This window comes from Carassius carassius, chromosome 47 (assembly GCF_963082965.1).
Source record: "Carassius carassius chromosome 47, fCarCar2.1, whole genome shotgun sequence".
Taxonomy (NCBI): domain Eukaryota; kingdom Metazoa; phylum Chordata; class Actinopteri; order Cypriniformes; family Cyprinidae; genus Carassius; species Carassius carassius.
The window spans coordinates 2655304-2673719 of record NC_081801.1 but is presented as its reverse complement, the minus strand read 5'-3'; the positions used below and the strand labels follow the sequence as shown (position 1 = coordinate 2673719).

The 18416-nt window shown below is 35.5% G+C and overlaps 2 protein-coding genes across 5 annotated transcripts in view; one reads left to right on the top strand and one right to left on the bottom strand.

The window, feature by feature from the left end:
* The window catches only part of haus1 (HAUS augmin-like complex, subunit 1), a 138298-nt gene that overhangs the window by 70543 nt on the left and 49339 nt on the right, over nt 1–18416 (top strand). The gene's annotated exons all lie outside the window — the stretch shown is intronic.
* On the bottom strand, nt 6376–18314 carry LOC132130602 (alpha-2,8-sialyltransferase 8E-like). 4 transcript variants are annotated; one of them, XM_059542359.1, is made up of 9 exons: nt 17905–18314; nt 13985–14092; nt 12479–12577; nt 9086–9178; nt 8757–8843; nt 8453–8597; nt 7908–8020; nt 7723–7815; nt 6376–7525 (listed from the first exon to the last, which is right to left on the bottom strand). In XM_059542359.1, the coding sequence occupies exons 1-9, from the start codon at nt 18033–18035 to the stop codon at nt 7063–7065; spliced, it is 1332 nt and encodes a 443-aa protein (XP_059398342.1). In that variant the 5' UTR covers nt 18036–18314; the 3' UTR covers nt 6376–7062. The 4 variants fall into 4 exon arrangements, with proteins under 4 accessions (XP_059398342.1, XP_059398343.1, XP_059398344.1 ...); XM_059542360.1 differs by lacking the exon at nt 12479–12577; XM_059542361.1 differs by lacking the exons at nt 9086–9178; nt 12479–12577.

Below are 18416 nucleotides of genomic sequence, written 5' to 3'. Positions count from 1 at the left end.
AAGTAATGGGGAGAAAAAGAAAGAGACTTTAAGAAAGAAAGACAGAGAGAGAGAGAGAAAGAAGATCCACCAGTAGAGAGAGAGTCAGAACAGATAATTAAAGACGCTTTACTAACACTTGTAAATAATTCACAGTGATTTCATTAACACAAATAAATAAGTTAGTGCCATTGGATTAACGTGGTCAAACTATTTAACATGCTTTACCTAACCTAGGCAATAAAGAAGATCGGACTCCTAATTTAGGCAAAATGCCATTTGGCTGAAAACGCAAGTGGAAGAAGTTGCTCTAAAACACTTGTGTGTGAAAATAAACACAAAGAACAGCTCACAAAACCGATTATAACCTAATTTTCTTGACTGTTCAAAACTCACTTACAATGTTAGAGGGTTGTGAGTGGTTGCTAGGGCATTAGTCGCTAAAGAGTTCTGAGTAGTTGTCAAGTCATAGTCCACCCTATTAACAGTAAGGTGTTTGTTCCCACTAGCCTAAATGCATATAACAATTATATTGCATATATACTAACAATTATTTTCATTTATATTTGTAGAATAGAATTAATTATATATTATATAATTAATTGCATCATTTCTTTCCACCCACTTCATTTCACCAAATATTGTTTTCTTTGCAAAGAAAATTTGCAATGATACCTATAAAGTTTACATCTGGAAAATAACTCCAAGGCACCCATAAATGTATAAATATTTCTGCTGGGAAATTAAAGCATACGTAAATTGCAAAACATTACTGATAGGTCTGTCATTATATATACTGTATATATATATTGCACAATGAGTACACACACGTAGGCTGTGTACAAATCAAATGCATAATTGTACTGACAGGAGAAAACTAATACCAATGCTAATTTTTGTGCAAGTATTTTTCTAAACTTTATGTGTAGGCTATAGATTGTTTTGTATGTTTGATTCTGGAGTGTGAGTGAACAAATATTTGAACTCATAAGAAATTCTCTTGAGACGACATGTTAATTCCTGCTATTAGCTATATTAAAAACATGTGATAGGCCTACTGCTATCATCTGATAAGCACAGGATCACACACACCAGCTCATTAACACACCATATCTGTCGAATACACACGTTTTCATCTCTTCCTCCCTCGGACACAAACGCATTCCCTCAGCAAGGATGGTGCGTTTGTCAGGATTTATTTGCTTGTATGTAGGACATTTCCAGTCCTGACCCTGTAGCACAACAAACCATCATCCCTATTCATCTGAAAAAAATAACTCACCATTTATTTATTTTGCATTTAACTTATTTTAGTTTGCACATGTACAGTAGAAACATCTTGTGGGCACATACTGTAGTCTTCCTCTGACTGAGATGACCAGCAGGCGGCGATATAAGAGAGCTCTTCCATAATACACACACATTCACAACACACACCACATGGTAAATAATTCACTCTTCACTTAACAGCCTGCTGTAGAGACAACAAACAGGCAGACCAGCTAATATACTTACATCGACCTCCCTGTTTGTGTCCAGCCCGATTTGTAAACCGGATCAAGTGGTTGATTTAAAAGAACCGATTCAAACGAACGATTAGTTCTCTGATTCATTTATCTGAGTTCACTGATACTGTGTAATGAATTTAAATTTTTTAGGTGAACTATGCAGAGATTCATTACAAGGAAACTGTATATTTGCATTCTGTATTGGTTAAATTCTGCATTTAGTGTCCACTAAACTGTAAAAATAAATGTTCAAAGTTACAAAGAAATGCCGAATGGAAGCTTGTAGAATGTTCCACCAATTAAGTTCTGGAAATCATATCTACAAAAAATTATTCTTTCTGTTTGTGCGTCCGTATCTGTACATGTAAAGGAGGAGAACTCCAGAGAAATCAAATTAATTATGTTTGTCTGATTAACCAGTGTTCAAATTGTGTCAAAGCTCTTGGGGGTCCCCACCCCACCAAAAAAAAAAAAAAAAAAAAAACTAATAATATATATTTGTATTTATTTATTTCATATAATAATATAATTTCATTTACTTTACAGTTGTTAATTTAGGCTACTTTGTGTGTTTCAGAACATGTTTTTTGCAGCTGAACATTTACTATATGTAAAATTAAATAAAAATCTATATACTTTGAACAGTGCACATGTATGCATTTTATTTCATTAAAAAAATAGTTTATCTTGAATGTAGTTACATAACCCTTTCATATTTTCTAGCGGAATTTGTCATAGTTGGGAAAACTTCTATAGTGGTGAATGAGAGACTACATTAAATATATGTTTTGTCACAATAGTGTTTCTACAAGAGGGTAAAAAATAGAACGAATTTGATACGATTACGATGCAGATGACCATTAATCAATTTCGATCTCTTGATTCACTATCAATTCACATGAATAGGCCTACTGTACTTACTTTTCTTGGGTTAAATTCAGTATTTTCTTGCATTAATATGCCTCTTTGCATTGAATTTAAAACCCTTTTCTCCATTTACCGTAACTTAAATACTACACTAATTGTATTAGGCTATACATAATAACGGAAAATAGGATAGCTACAATTCATAACAAAAACGGTTGATCTGCATGCAGTGTTGGGAAGGTTACATTGGAAATGTAATAGGTTACAGATTACAAGTTACCCTATTTAAAATGTAATAGTAGTGTAACTTTTTTAATTACTTTAATAAAGTAATGTAACTAATTACTTTTGAGTACATTTTGATTACTTTTATAAATTTCTAATGAATGTTAATTTGCAACTGTTAATCATCTTCAACCATTTTACACCATGCAGGTTTAACCTTAACAGTAGTGCTCAATACTGTCAGACTTTCATCATTCTTCATCACCTGAATTAAGATGATCAAATTTGAACACATCCACCACACAATCAGACTTTAGTACTGCCTTTTACTTAGAGATTGATCTGAAGTTCAAAGCAGATTTAAAATCAAAAGAAATAGTTTATAGATACTGTTTTTGAAACCAAATCTTTGCATAACTACAGGCATCTAACTGCATCTAACAATGGTTTGGGGAAAAATAGTTAATAAAAAAAATAAAAGCATATACATCAACTCAAATACGGTTATCTAATAAGCATGTGTCCTATTTTGTGTACTAAACTCCTGAAACATTGGTGTCTTTCTGAAACACTGCTGTCTCTTTGTATATGATATGATGATAGTTTCTCAAAATAAGTAAAAATGCTCATGAAGTGACTGTTCTAGAGATTAATTTCCATGAGGGGTGGACTGGGAAAAAAAAATACACACTCATACACCCACAACCCATTCTGAAACATGGACAACCCTATTTTTTTTGGACCTGACATGAAAAAGATTTGAATCCTTAGGTTGGGGACATGCAACGTAATTAAGAGTTCTCTCCTGAACTGCACCTTCACTTCCATTATCCATCCATCTCTCTCATGACTTTAATACTGAAGATTTTTATTTGACTTTTACCATGTTTTGTAAGAGCAATTTTGTTTTTTTGGCAAATGAATTACCACTTGTATTTATTTTTACTACAAATTCCATAGTTAAACCACGGTTAGTGCCATACCATAGGCTACATTAATTTTCCTAAGGGTTGTGTTTTTGTATCCACTAGCTCCCCCTAAACCTATGATAAAATATGATGATTTGTCTGCTAACTTACTACTGTAACATTACAAAAGATAACAATGACGTCGTTTATACAGTATTTTGAGTGATTGCGAGCAATGTGCTGCTGCTGCTTGACTAAGTAAACAAAGACAAAACTACATTAGCATATTTACAGATGAAACTGACCTGCACCTGAAACCCTGAACAGAAGTGTCGCTTCTCTGCTCAGCTGTGCGCTTAGACAGTTCACTCCGGTCTCTCTCTCTCGCATTGATTACTCGGAGTCTGATCCAAACCGTTCGGCGGAGGCGCAGAGAGCGCGCGAGCCCAACCATTGCCAGTCACGACTAACCGATTCATGATTTATTAGAGATTTAATTATCGAATGGCGGATTCGGAAATAATCGCTTTAGTATATTCGGCCTGCAATTATACAATAACAATATTAAAGTAGAAGGCCAAATCGTCTGCCAGGCCACCGGGAATAGTCCCGGTTCTCCCGATGTCCAGTCAGCGCCTGATTTCCACAGACACGCAGAACGTGCAGGATTCATATTCAGTCTTTTTGCGGCTTAATATTCACAGACATCAGTCCATATCGGGTTTTGATTCAAGTGTACTGACCTACTTTTGATCTATTCGTCCAAAATGTGGCATATTGCGTCCGCGTTATAGGCCGAATTCCATTTTTATGACTGGATTCTACGAATGTGTTTTCCGCGTCTCGGAGATTATGGGCCATATGTCTTAGTGCAATTTGGGAAAGAAATAAGCTGTATGTGGATGTGTGTAAATATTCAAATGTAATCCTCTTTGTAATCGTTACAATTTTCATAAGTAACTGTAATTTAATTACTCATTTTTTCTTAGTAACTGTAACTGATTACTGTTACATTTATTTTGTAATTAAATTACGTAACGCCGTTACATGTAACTAGTTACTCCCCAACACTGTCTGCATGTTTGTCTTCGGCGTAATAATCAATGTGTGTCTCACGCACAATTTGTGAGTTAGCAACCCTGCTTTGTCATCGTTGACACAAAAAAAGCCTTCACCTGATGAAAATGTTCATCAGTAATAATGTCCTTAACACTGTTTATTAGAAGTTAGGCCCTGTGTCCACCAAAGCATTTTTAGGCAGCTGAAAAAGCCAGACGCTCTGCTGAAAACGCCCAGCTCTGAACGCTTGAGAGCGCTTTTTGTGGGCTGCGTTTTTTTCAGTTGAGACCACTGATCTATATATGATATCTATATGGTTGAGACGCGTTGGTTGCTATGATACAGAATAACCGCTAAACTGTTACTTGTATCTGATTTGGTAAATCATTTTTTTCTGACTTAAATGCTCTGGATGCTCAGAAACCAGCAATATTAATTTATATTCCATTTTTCTCGTTGTTGCGCTTGTTGACACGTCAATGTAAGAAATAACAGTTGTGACAGTTGAATGGTGTGTAATTTGGCCCGCCCCTCCTGCACTCTGATTGGTCAGCTGACTAGAAAGTGACAGTGATGAGCGCTCGGCGCGAATAAGACGCTCAGCGCTTGGCACGCTCATGGCGTTTTAAAAAACGCGGCACTCCCATTGAGAACAACTGAAAAAATACGCTAGCTGCGGGGGAAAAACGCTTTGGTGGACACGCGGCCTTAAGGTTACTAGATTAAAAATTCTTTTTAATTCCGAATGGGTGCCATGCTAGCTTTTTTCCTCAAAATTACGTTAAATGGCTAATTTACAACTAACAATCCGATAGTGAGCTAGCATCGTAAGATAAAAAAACAACTATTGACAGACCAAGATTATTATAAAAATGACTGTCCGATTCTAGGATAAACACTTATTCAGCACTGTGTGCTTTATTGGCTTTTCAAATAACTGTACATTTGTGCTAACAAAACAATGACAGTACAAAAAAAATAAATAAAATAGAATAATTGATTAATTCTGTGCCAGATATTGTTGTGCAATTTAAGAAATAAATGGTGATAGATAGATTTATGATGCTTTCAAGTTTCATGAAATCTAGATCTTGATGAATCTTAAACAATTGATTTCTTGGTAAAGTGATAAAGTCACATTGCTATCACAATATCATATACAAGCAACCTGAAAACAATAATAAAAGTATATAAAGTTCAGCATTATAAACACGATCAGTCGATTTAAAGACACTAAAACCTCAATCACAGATTGTGTGTGAGAGTCATAAACGACTGCATTGGATTTGATTACACAAAGGTTTACATCCCGTAATTTATCATAAATAACTTAAGAACCTGTGTATTAAACATGTAGTTATGCATAAAGTTTTGACTGAAATGTCAAATTCAGTTTACTTTTATGCACTGATGTGGTTGCAAATGAACAATAAACTTGCTCTTAAACCATGTAAAGCCTGGCATAATCTGTCTTTAAACCAGATGATATAAGAAATTAATAGTTTTAGGTTTTTAAGAAATACAAAACTATTAATTTACAGCTTTTGATTGTATCCATAGAAACAATGTTTTAAGTTTTTATACACACACACACACACACACACACACACACACACACACACACACACAAATAATATACAAACTATTTTCATAGTGTAGTAGGGTGAAAGACTACATAATTTGTAGTTCTTTGGGACTGGGTGGAGCTAAAGAGGTTTAGTCAGTAATACTGACAACTAGTGGTGGCAATGGGTACCGCAGTCCAAATTCAAAATACTGGAGATAAGCTGGATGCTTACGTGGGTTGCCAAACCCACGTAAGGGTTTTTTGCAAACTGGCAACCCAGTGTGTCTAAATACTTTTGTTTAAACTGGCAGTGGGTGGAATCACACAGACCAAAACAAAAACAGACATTCCGACACAGAACACATTTCAAAGTAGAATAACTGGCTGTAGCATTTTCAGAGAAAACTGTATGTGAAAGTTTTCTAAATGTCTGCAAACATATTATGGTATTTTTTTATGCTTTAGTACAGTCAAAAAATGACTGCACCTTTAAACATGATTATTTAAAAAATAAGTTGAGTTAATGCGAACACATGGCTTCAACAAAAGCATTTACCATCGATCAGTACCACAGAGCTCAACAGGTCTGTCTTAAAAGGTTTATCATTAAGAATCAATTGGAGAAAATGAATAGGTTTTACTCCCGGAACACATCTGTTGTGTTCTATTGCATTGTGCATGGTTTGGCGCCTCCTCACAAAGTTTAAAATGTGATATCTGCTCTGATACACAAATACGACACCACTACGGCAAATCACCAAACAGGAAACACATATCATTTTGCAACTGTCCCGACACGATATTGAAAAAACACGTAGCAATAAAACGCCTGGCCTTTAAGGCAACTATTTGTGCACACGCACATAAGTCCAAGTTCTGTAGTGCCAGTGAATGGGAGGAGCTCTACAAAACGGACCAATCAGATTGCAGAGACACACGCTTGTACATTTCACCTGCAGGGGCCCGTGTGCACGTGCACGATGCCGCGAGCGTGCATGTGCATGAAGTTGAAGATCTCATGTGGCATGGCGTGGAATCCGGGGCGGGGCTTGACGTTGTCATAGTAATGGTGTGTTATGAAGATTCCGGAGGGGTTCATGGGAAATGCCCAGAAGCCATAGAGATGCACTTGTTCACATAACTCCATGGCTGCGGTGACCAGCATCAGTCCGCTGCTGAGGCGTTTGGCGCGGACGCCCTGCACGGCCCAGAAGCGCTGCACGTTCAGTAGATACTGAGGGTGGAAGAAGAACACGCCGCGGTCCGACTCGAAGTCATCCAGCATGTACTTCACGCGGAACGACACGTCTGTGTTCCTTGTGTTATAGAACGCTGGCAAAACCACAGAGGAGTTCTCGTAGTTCCGCAGAACGTCGTAAAATGGCTTTCTCCATTTCTCCAACTTTTGAAACCTGGTCCAAATAAAGAGAGAAAATTAGTGTTTAAATGGTTGTGTTACAGGGGTGCAAACTGTATGTATGTATGCATGCATGCATGGAAAGTGATCCCATTAGCATTCATAGGTATTTTTGCATAAAGTATAATTACAGCACACATTTATTAGATGGACCTGTAATAACAACAACAAGAACAACAAGTGTGTGTGTACCTCTCAGTTATAATGCTGGGATTTACTGTAACAAGGTCAGTCTTAGATCCCACATCTTCACTGTACATATCTGAGATGGGAGGAATATTACATCTGAAAGAGAGATTTGACTTGTCGTTTAGCAGATCCCTCTATATATTCCCATGAGGTCTAAACGGAGTAAAACATGCTAAACAGTATTTTACCGGAAGACAAAGTCAGCTGCATCAATCTCTCGTCCACATTTGCTGTTTTTGATGATGCCCCCGTTCCCGATGACGGCACATTTCTTAAACTGGGATTTGGAATAGGGCATGTCCTGCAGTCAGAGCAGAGAATACATTCAGAAACAGGACAGGAGCAACCGAAATGGGATTACAGAGATGATTGCTTGGAGATGGTTGCTTTGCAACTGTTACAGGCATAAGGTTTCTAGGGTGTGATCACTGCAGATGCTTTCCTAATGTGAGAGGTTCAGCTGTGTGTGTGTGTGTGTGTGTGTGTGTGTGTGTGTGTGTGTAGAGGGAGATCTGATATTGATAAAGAAAATTATTTATGGTGCTATAAAAGTCTCCTAATTGGGCTTTTCATCCTCTCAGAATCATATGTTCTAAATAATTCTTCAAAGAGGAATCTATTTTGAAAGTTCTAAATGATGAAGAAATTCCAAAAGGAATCATCTGTGCATTTGCATGCTCTTTCAAGCTTGTGTAGACAAAGAGCAGTGCTTTAAGCATGATTTGACACTCACATCAGGGAACATTTTAAAGACCTCCGGGCTGATGTGCAAGATTCCACTCGTATCCACCTCATAACGCAGTTTGGTGCCCGAGGGAGTGTTTCTCTTTGTGGTAAACAGGAAGGAGGGGGCATTGCAGCAACGTGACAGAGACGTTCTATTGGACAGTGGGAGAGATGACATCATCGCTTCGTTACAACAAAAGAATCCTATTGGATATGGAAGGAGATGACATCATTCCTTTGTTTCAAAAAGAAATCCCATTAAGACTGTGCTGAAGTTGGGAGGTAAAAGAGGAAAATGTTCATGTACTCACTTGAAGTTATCCGCCTCCTCCTTGTTTTGCTCCCACTTACACACCTGCAGGTTCCTCCATCGCTCAAACAGCTCTGAAGTCTTCACCCTAAAACACACACGCACACATAAGGTCAATTAAATGAGAGAAAAATGGCAGCAGTCACAGCTACAAGTAGGTTTCCTTATTTAAAGTCTTCAAAGAAAGGCGTTCTTTCTCAGATGTAGCATTTCTTTAAATAGATGCTCTTTTTACAGGGTTTGTCCTTAGAGACAAAACATTGATCAGGAAATCTGACTCCTGCTGGAATGCTTGCTGTGTATGAACAGACACCCGAGAAAGAAACTTACATGGTCAGTACTTTCACATCTGTGATTTCCTGCCGTAGTTCCTTGCAGGAAGTGGAGTTGAACTCCAGAGAGCCATCGGGGCGTTCCAGATACCTGCCAGAAAACATGGAGTGAGACACGAGTCCTCTTGAAAACACACACACACACACACACACTGCAGGAACAACCTGAGATTCCACCATGGAGAACCTAACTGAAAATCCTGGTCTTTTTCGTTGCATGTGTCTGGTCAAACAATCCTGAAGAAACGGCATTGGATTTCTGTCACAACTCAGAACCAATTCTAATAGAATCAAACAAGAATCCTCCAATAATGCTTTTTTTTTTTAAGAAACTAGAAATGGCAGTTTAAATTAATTTAATGAAATGCATTTAAACATTTATCGAGTTTAAATGTTAGAATTAGATTTATAATAATATTTAAATTATTGCTGAATTCCAATAACCGAATCTTCTCCAGGGTCTATAGTGAATTTACATGATTTAAAAAATTTCATGTAAATTACATAATTTCTTACATTCTTTACTAATAGCAATTCACTACATGAATATTTTAGTTTACAATAACTCTAAATATATTTATTTATTTATTATTAAAACTGACCAACATTTACTTTTCTAATCTTTTTGTGGTATTTTAAATATTAAATTTTTATAATTACATAAAAACGAGTTTCAATCTGATAAATTATCTTTGCATTTAATATAATAAAAAAACTTATTTCTTGTTCAAAAGTAAATAAATAAATTATTTATTCATTCATTCATTAAAATTACAATTTTTCACATTTTAGTAATGTCCATGACCTTTCCAGGTCTAGACATTTTAGAATTCCATTTGTATATATTCAGGTTTTCAAAGACTGTGCATGAGAATTGTGGTTCTTAAATAAAAATGACAGTTGTTCAGTTTATTCTAAAGCATATTTAGTCTTGTTTTGAATCATTTTAAGCCTTTACTGTGGCCACTTCGGAGCAACGCTTAGGCCACCAGATTGAGAATCACATATTTATGCCATGTGTTGTACTGAACTCAGCAGAAATCCTATTTAGCACTGCAGTCTTTTGCAATATTCTCTTTTAAGAAGCAACAGTACTCACTGTTTGACTCTTGTGAGCAGAAATTGCAGTGTGAAAGGATTCTTGTTTGATCCCATTAGCACTGGTTCCAAATTATAACAAGAATTCCACCTGAGGATTGTTGACAAGCCACTTTGAAGACTCGTTCAGCTTAAAACTGTCTTTTCTGTTGTTATGAGGAGAAATATAAAAGAAATAACCACAACGAGGTGAGGCAGCAGGGTTGCTGGATGAAATGTGAATCCTCACCTTGGTTGTGAAACAAAAATACAGAAAATATGCATTACAAATATGGACTTCGTGAATGAACTGTAAAATAGGAGCAAGTGTATAGACTGCATCAGGAAGTGTTTTTCTCATTATTTGTCTCTGTTTGCCGTTTTCAGTTTTGCCTCGGGCACCGTGTCTATGAAAACATACTCAGTGCTTCATGTTTCCCATTTAAGGGGCTTTAAATGGACTTTAATGGTGGACTGTCTGCTACTGTAAATGAAATCAGAGCCAAAATGGCCCTCCCAAAGCCAAAGGTCTCCGGTATATCTACAGTATCTTCCACCATGCTAATGGGTGCTAGACTAAATGACTAAAATGGGTTTAACATGCACAGTGTTTTATCTAAAAGGCTACAAACACCACACCACTTTTTTTAATGTTCTAATTTGTTATATAATAACATGATTTAAATGATACTTTCACTCTTAACAGATTTGTACAGCAACAAAAATCTTTCTTAACTGTTTACTGTTTTAAGCTGATGTCTTCAACACATCATTTCAGCTAAGGACAAAAAAGAAGTAAAACATGCCTCAGATTCAATATTATATTATATTATAATAATTTTGACTATTATTTATTATTTTGAATACTAATAACTTCTAATATATTATTATTGTTATTATAAATATTTTATTTTATTATTATCTTAATTTATCACTATTTCAATAATATTATAAAATGCATGTAATATTAATAATCTTATTTTATTAGTCATCTTATTTGTATCTTATTTCTTATTATATTAGTCTTATTATATTATTATATTAGTCAATTTTTTTATCTTATTATATTTACATTTTATTATTGCTAATTATTGTCATTAAGTATTCAACATATTTTAATTTATATGTTATTATTTTATTATTAGTATATCAACTATTACAACAATACTCTTGTATTGTACAATAAAAAGCTGAGTATTTTTATTCTTATTATTAATTATTATTTTTATTCAAAATAATTGTATTTTATTATTATTAAAATATTATTATTTTATTGTTTTATTTTTACTTTATTATTATTGCGATTATACTACTGTACTATATTATTATTATTATTATTATGTCAAAAATATTTATTGTTGTTTATTTAAATTTTATTATTCTTACTATTTTATAATAATAAAAATAAAAATAACAACTATTATTATAAAAATATATACATTGTTTAAATATTTGCAATAATTGCAGTATTATTTTGGAAAATAAAAATCTGAGCATTTCATTATAATAATAAAAATAATAAATAAGATGTTTTTAATGGTTTTGGAGCAAAGCTATTAACTTCACAGCTTATGGTGAGTAAATGTGAGCTAATTTATTAAAATAATGGTTTGTAATGAAGAGCAATGACAAAAAAAGAGAGAAACAAAGAGAAAGAGCATGAAAAACAAAGCAGAAGAAAAATGAAACACATTTAGCGATTCCATACATCTCTGACTTGAGTGACGTCATGACATGACGTGACTGTGCTGTAGCCTGAAGAGGTGCACACTGGGTAATCAAGAGCGCTCTTTATGTGTGATCAGCCAGACACCTCTGACGACACATTACAATCTTCTATGATCATTTAAATGAAAAGAAAAAACGTAAAAGACAAAAAAAAATATATACATATTTCTGGTCAAAGAGAGGTGGTGCAATGTGCAAGCAGGAATCCAGTCACATGACACACTACACTACACAAACCGTTTGCGTGCACACACACTCACACACTCAAGTGTGCTCATGACACACACAGGTGAGCTGTGGAGGGGTTTAAGAAATGCATGATGGGACACAGAAACAGGGACCCATGACATCCAGAGGAACACAAGGGAGGCCCCCCAACCTCAGGGACCTGGGAAAAGGGTGATGGGGTCAAAGGTTGAGGACAGATGGAAGGCTGCAGACAACATGCACAAGGGAGCGGCGGTGCGCTGAGCACTGAGCATGAGCAGGACCCTCTCAGACCAGATGGAAAAGACGAAGAGACATCCTCAAGGGGGACGTAAGGTTGGCAAGGAGGTGAACTGGAGATGCCATCAGTGTGGCCTACCTTTTCTTTTCTTTTTTTTTCTTCTTAATATCAGCTAGGCAGGGCGTGATAACTACGGAGCTCTGAGTCTCAGAATGCTGAAAATTCTGACGGACACATCTGTCAAGATGCATACAAGTGGATTAGGTTTAAAGTTCAATGACCCTTCAGTTCCTGTCCCAGTACTGACAACCACAAAAAAAAAGAGCAGAGCACAAGAGCAGGGTTCTTCAATGTAAAAATCCCATTCGTTTCCTCCATACAATATCATATCAATTATAAAATAATTTATACACATGAAAAGATATAATTAAAATATAATTAATATAAAATATAAATTATGTAGATAATATATATATTTTTATAACATCATATTTAATAAATATGCAATAAAATGCATAGTATTTTCTACTTAAAATCAATAACGAATTGTTTATATTGTACCATAATAATTTGCAATGCTTTCTGAGATAAATAGTTCATTCCTATTTAAGTACAGTGGCTCTGCTCACAAAAGCATACTTTGCTAATTGTAATATTTCGGCAAGTGTAAAACATGCAATTAAAATGCAAATTACATCAATAATATAATATTATTATTTATATAGTATTTGCTTTATGGAATACGTAGTTCATTCTCTTTTAAGTAGAGTTGCTTTTTTCAGAAAAGCATACAAAATGTTTCATTGTGCATTAGGCAGGCTATAAACATTAAAGCAAACTGCATGTACACATTTATTTCTACACAAAACATGATTTCCAACATAATTTAATGCAACTTGGTAAATTTAACAGCAAAATCAAATTTAGTGACAAAATGTAGCATGCTACTTTTTGAAATGTAAAGAAAAAATATTTGCCAAATAGGAAAATAAAACTTCAAGGGAAAACAATGTTATTTTTCTTGCCCCATTGGCAGCTATTTGTTCTTGTTTTAAGCATAAACTCACTTTTAAAAAAAATCATATCTTAAGTCATCATACTTCTCAAGTAAATGTTTTGTGATTTAAGAATGCTTCGATATTTGTACTGGAAAATAAGACAAATATACTGAGTAAGAACTTTTTTTTTTTTGCACTGCATGAATACAAATGATTTTACTTACAATTTTTAATAAAACAATTGCTAGAAGAATACAGTGAATATTGTACAGTATACAGTAAGCTTGTATTCCATTATGAACACAACCACTTAAACTTTTTTCAACATTTTTATTTTTAATTTTTTCAAATTAAAGTTTCATTTCAAACCAGGTTGTTTTTGGAGAAAGTGAATAGGAAAAATACATCCTGAAGCGATCATTTCCATGCTTAATTTCTCTTTTGGAAGTCTAAAAGTAAAACTCTCTAAAAAATTGGTTTTAGATGCCACAGCTGCTTATTTCTGCTCGTCTGATTGGCTGATGGGATTGGATGTGTCTCCAGTCCAGACATGCAAGGGCCTGATCATTGTCTATGTGGCATTCTCTCTCACTGTCTCTCTAGAGTGTTGGTGGTGTTGTTGAGAGGTCTCTGTGCTGGTTTGTACCTTTTCCTCCCATTTCTGGCCGGCTTCATCCCTCCATCATCGGGGTAACTAATGAGCCCGCTCCAGTTGCCCACCTCCTCTCCTTTGAGGCGGGAAAAATGTTGCCCACTAGTGAGAAAATGAGGCAGGTCGTTTAAGGTTTCATGTATTTGTTAAAGGCAGCAGAAAATGTCAAACACACACCGATTTGTAAAAGTTTTTCAGTGGTTTGATTTAATCAAAGAATGTAAACATTGGTGTATGATGTCAGTTCACGAGTACAGTGTCGTGAAAAAGTTTTAGACACTTCAAAAAGCCTCTGTGTCATTGCATCAGATGACAAAAAGAATTTACCAAGTGGAATCTGCAAACAAATGCCGCATACGCTTTTTTTTTTCTAAGCCATTTCTGTTTTAAATTAATTAAGTCTGCTTGTCCTTATGAATTTTTTTTTTGTTATCTAAAGAGGATTAAGAGTGTGATTATTTATGTACAATATCATTATTTAGATGTTTCATGTTTTTGAACCAAGGCTGCATTTATTTAATCAAAACTGTTTAAAAACAGTAATATTGCAAAATAGAATTAGAATTATTATTAGAATGTAGTTTCTGATTGAATATATTTTAAAATGTAATTTATTCCTGTGATGCGTAGCTGTATTTTCAGCATCATTCCTCCAGTCTTCAGTGTCACATGATCTTCAGAAATCATTCTAATATGATGATTTGCTGCTCAATGTTACAATCAGTTGTACTGCTTCATATTTTTTGTGGAAATGGTGTTTTTTCAGGATTCTATGATCAATAGAAAATTCAAAAGAACAGCATTTATCTATATCTTTTGTCTTTCCTGTCACTTTTGATCAATTTAATTAATCCTTGCTGAATAAAAGTATTTTACTGACCCCAGATGTTTGAGCACTAGTGTATATAGTATTTAAAACTGAGGACAGATGTTGAACAGCATCTTATTTTGCACATTTCTGGATACTAATCTTACTGGGGGTTATTTTGTCTTCAATGCATTATGGATTAAAAACGCTGGCATAATCTTAAAAGGAGGATTGCAATAATCCAGATTATTTACAGGCCTTTTGGGAGATAAAACACTGATGTCTTAAAACATATTGTAAAAGCAAAGATTAATATGCAACTAGGATTTAAAAAAACAAACAAAAAAAAACTTGCATTAGTGTATGTATACTAATTTTTCTAAACCAATGTCAGTTAATTTCAGCATTTTATTGGGGAAAAAAAAACTGGACAAAGCATTTTTTTGGTCCACTAGCAAGTTTTCAGACATGGATCAAACCTCACAAAACTCTGATTTCATGAAGTGTTTAAGATTAATTCTGCTGTCCTAAACCATTTCTAGTCTCTGTACTACATGCACGGCCATTTTCTATGTTCTTAAAAGCATCCGTTTAATGTGGACATCAGCTCTTGGACTTCTTGACCAGGAAGAGAAGCACAAACTCAGTTGCTAATGTAAAGAGGAGATAGAGAGAGAGAGAGAGAGAGAGAGAGAGAGAGAGAGAGAGAGAGAGAGAGAGAGAGAGAGAGATAGATAGAGAGAGAGAGAGAGAGAGAGAGAGAGAGAGAGGTGGATATGAAGGACAGATATTTTTCTGCAGTCAAATAGATAATGAAGAGGTCCCAGCTGAAGTAGTAGCAAAATGTCAATACTTTTTCTGCATAGCCAATCAATATCTCCAGGAAGAAGAGGAACTTTCAAGCCTGGCACAAGACTGCAGAAGCTGATCCTAAATCTAGCACCAGTGTAATCAGAGCTAGGGAGGAAATGTAGTAAAATAAACTTGTTGTATAAGATTCATTTGCAGCAATCAGCTCTTGTCCTGGCCAGTTCAGTGCGATTTTATTTTTAGTTGTAACTCTGAGCCAACCTGACAACTTTAAGTTTTATTGCAATGACATTAGAAGGCCAAGTCTGGCATAAAGTGTTTTGAACAATCCCAAGTAGTAATTTCACCTGGGGGGATCATTTAAAAGGATGTTTTATTCAGTGATTTTATTCCAGTCTGTGGCTGCGTTATGCAAGCATTTGTCAGTGTAATAAAAGTGTTTGTCACTGCTTTAATCTGAGGTGTAAATATCAAAATAACTTCAGACTGTCACATGCTCACACATATATGCAAAGGAAGATAGGACTGTGTTTCCTATATAAACTTTATCTCTCAGATGTTGCTTCATTATAAGTGTGTGCTTTATCATGTTTCATGCCTCAGGTGTTTCTCCTAAACATATTGCTATTTGGCCATTTATCAGTAGCAAATAGCATTTGTCTTGGCAAACACCACTAACAATATAACATATAACTCATATATCTTAGCCTTGGGAGATAAATGTTTTATATTCAGACTATTGCTTGGTTTTTGAGTTCATTTTCACAATGGGTTTTTAGGAATCTAAGCTTAGTTTTTCATTCGCTGTTCTGAAACATTAAGGAAACGCACACAAGATTAAGAGTTTTTTTGCCAAACTAAAATCAGATAATTAGAAGACTCAAAATCTCAATTTGGTGACTATTTACTCTCGTTGCTGGGTTTGAGGCAAAAGCACTCACTCAGCCCTATACTTGTTTCTCTTCACTTCAGCAGAATGGATGCGGGGTACAGAACAGCATTCATGCAATCCACAGCCGTCAGGCTCTGATGTCATGAATCCTGAGTGAGACGCAAGAGGGGGGTTCAGGTGGGAGTGTGAGAAAGCTTTATCTCAGCATATGGGCATCTGCTGGGACGCAGGAACCATAATGCACTGGGGGCGCTTCTTACGAGAGACGCCATTTTACATAGACAAACACGCACACACACACACACACACACACTCAAACACCCTCGCAATGCTGAGCCATCTCACTCTGCTTACCTCCGTTCCCAAAAAAACTAAAATGATTCACTTTCCGGGACTTATTCTCGGTATGATGTCATTTTGATGCAAGTGGCCCCAAACAATTCTTACAAAACACCACCATGATTTAAATGCATAATTAATTTCTAGTGCTTGAATCTAGGCTATGTGCTCATGCAAAGAAGGCTACATCACAGTCTTCCAGTTTTTCTTCACAGCCTATAGACATAATTGCATATGATTAAAGTCTGCAATATATGGCTTTCTGCTGTCACGCAGGTTTATGCAAGATGTATGAGCTGTTTAAAGGTCTGAAGGTAGAAAAAAATAATAAAATAAACACAGAGGAAGAAGAAAACAGACTTAAGCATCTCGCTGCATAGACAGTCATCCAGGGGACTGTGTATGGCATGATTTAATGGAGCTCAAGTTTAAAAAAGATTTTGGAGCAAAATGGGTGCAATTAATCAAACATAGCTACTAGAGTGTTGTTACAGAAACTTCACAAAAAAAAGTTTATTTCATGTATGATCATACATGAAATTGACATGCATTACATTTTTTACTGAATACTTGCAACATCAATCATACATATACAAATATAAATAATCAATTTATTCTCAACGTTTTTGATAAACACTAGAAAAGATGTTTTGTCTGAATTATTGGCAGCCAAAAAAAAAAATTAAATATATACTTTCGTGATTGTATGTGTATCAGCTTTTTGTAACAAAAGCCAACTTCTTGACGATTTTTTTTTTGCTAAATTTTCTTTAAATTAATGAATTACTGTCACTACATAATTTTAAATATAAAACAGTGGTCAAATATGAAAAATACAATCTCTAAGGTCTCCAATGATATATAGTTTATCAAGATTAGCTTAGGTTTATTATAGAATATTACGGTTTTAAATATGTAATGGCTTTGGGCCCACCGGTGGACCAGTGACACTTAAGGAGTTTTAAACATGACTAAGATTATGCTGAAGACTATTTTGCTTTATCATCCACATGCCCTCATATAATTTTTTGCATTATGCACCATTAAATAAATTAAACGCCTTACCTTTTAATGTAGTTCTTGCCATAGAGGATTTGCTGCAATAAGGTGACCAGTCCAAAAGCACATATGAAAATAAAACACAAGGATCTGTTTCCTAACAGATCTCTATTAGCTGTCGGATCTGAGTAGCCCATCCTTCAGAAGAGCGTTTGCCCTACAAAAGACACATCGAGTCACACCCGCGCGTGTTTACCGTCCTCACGACCACCGATGCGCTCTCACTCTCCATTGCAGCTGCCTTTCGCTCCAGTATCGCGTTTGAGCAACCTTCCCGTGAGTATGTCAGTACAACTGCCCAATGAGGTCAATCGTCTTGTAGTAAATCTCTCATAACCTGCAATACGCGACGCTCCTGCAGAAAGCGCGTCCCAAATGCGGAGAGCGCGCAGAGGATGACGCGCTCCTCTTCCTCTCATCAGCACCAGTGGAGCAAGACTGCTATCAAACCATTGATGAAACCACAAATGTGATGCGGGGTCAATGACTGCAATTACACGAGGACCAATTTGGACTTT

Bases quoted from the DNA above. Each gene is read 5' to 3' on its own strand.
- LOC132130602 (XM_059542359.1), bottom strand. From the start codon at position 18,035: ATGGGCTACTCAGATCCGACAGCTAATAGAGATCTGTTAGGAAACAGA. The intron at 9,179-12,478 runs GTAGGCCACACT...GTTTTCTGGCAG, and splicing joins AAAAAAAAAGAAAAGAAAAG to GTATCTGGAACGCCCCGATG. The intron at 7,816-7,907 runs GTAAAATACTGT...TCTCTCTTTCAG, and splicing joins GCAGCTGACTTTGTCTTCCG to ATGTAATATTCCTCCCATCT.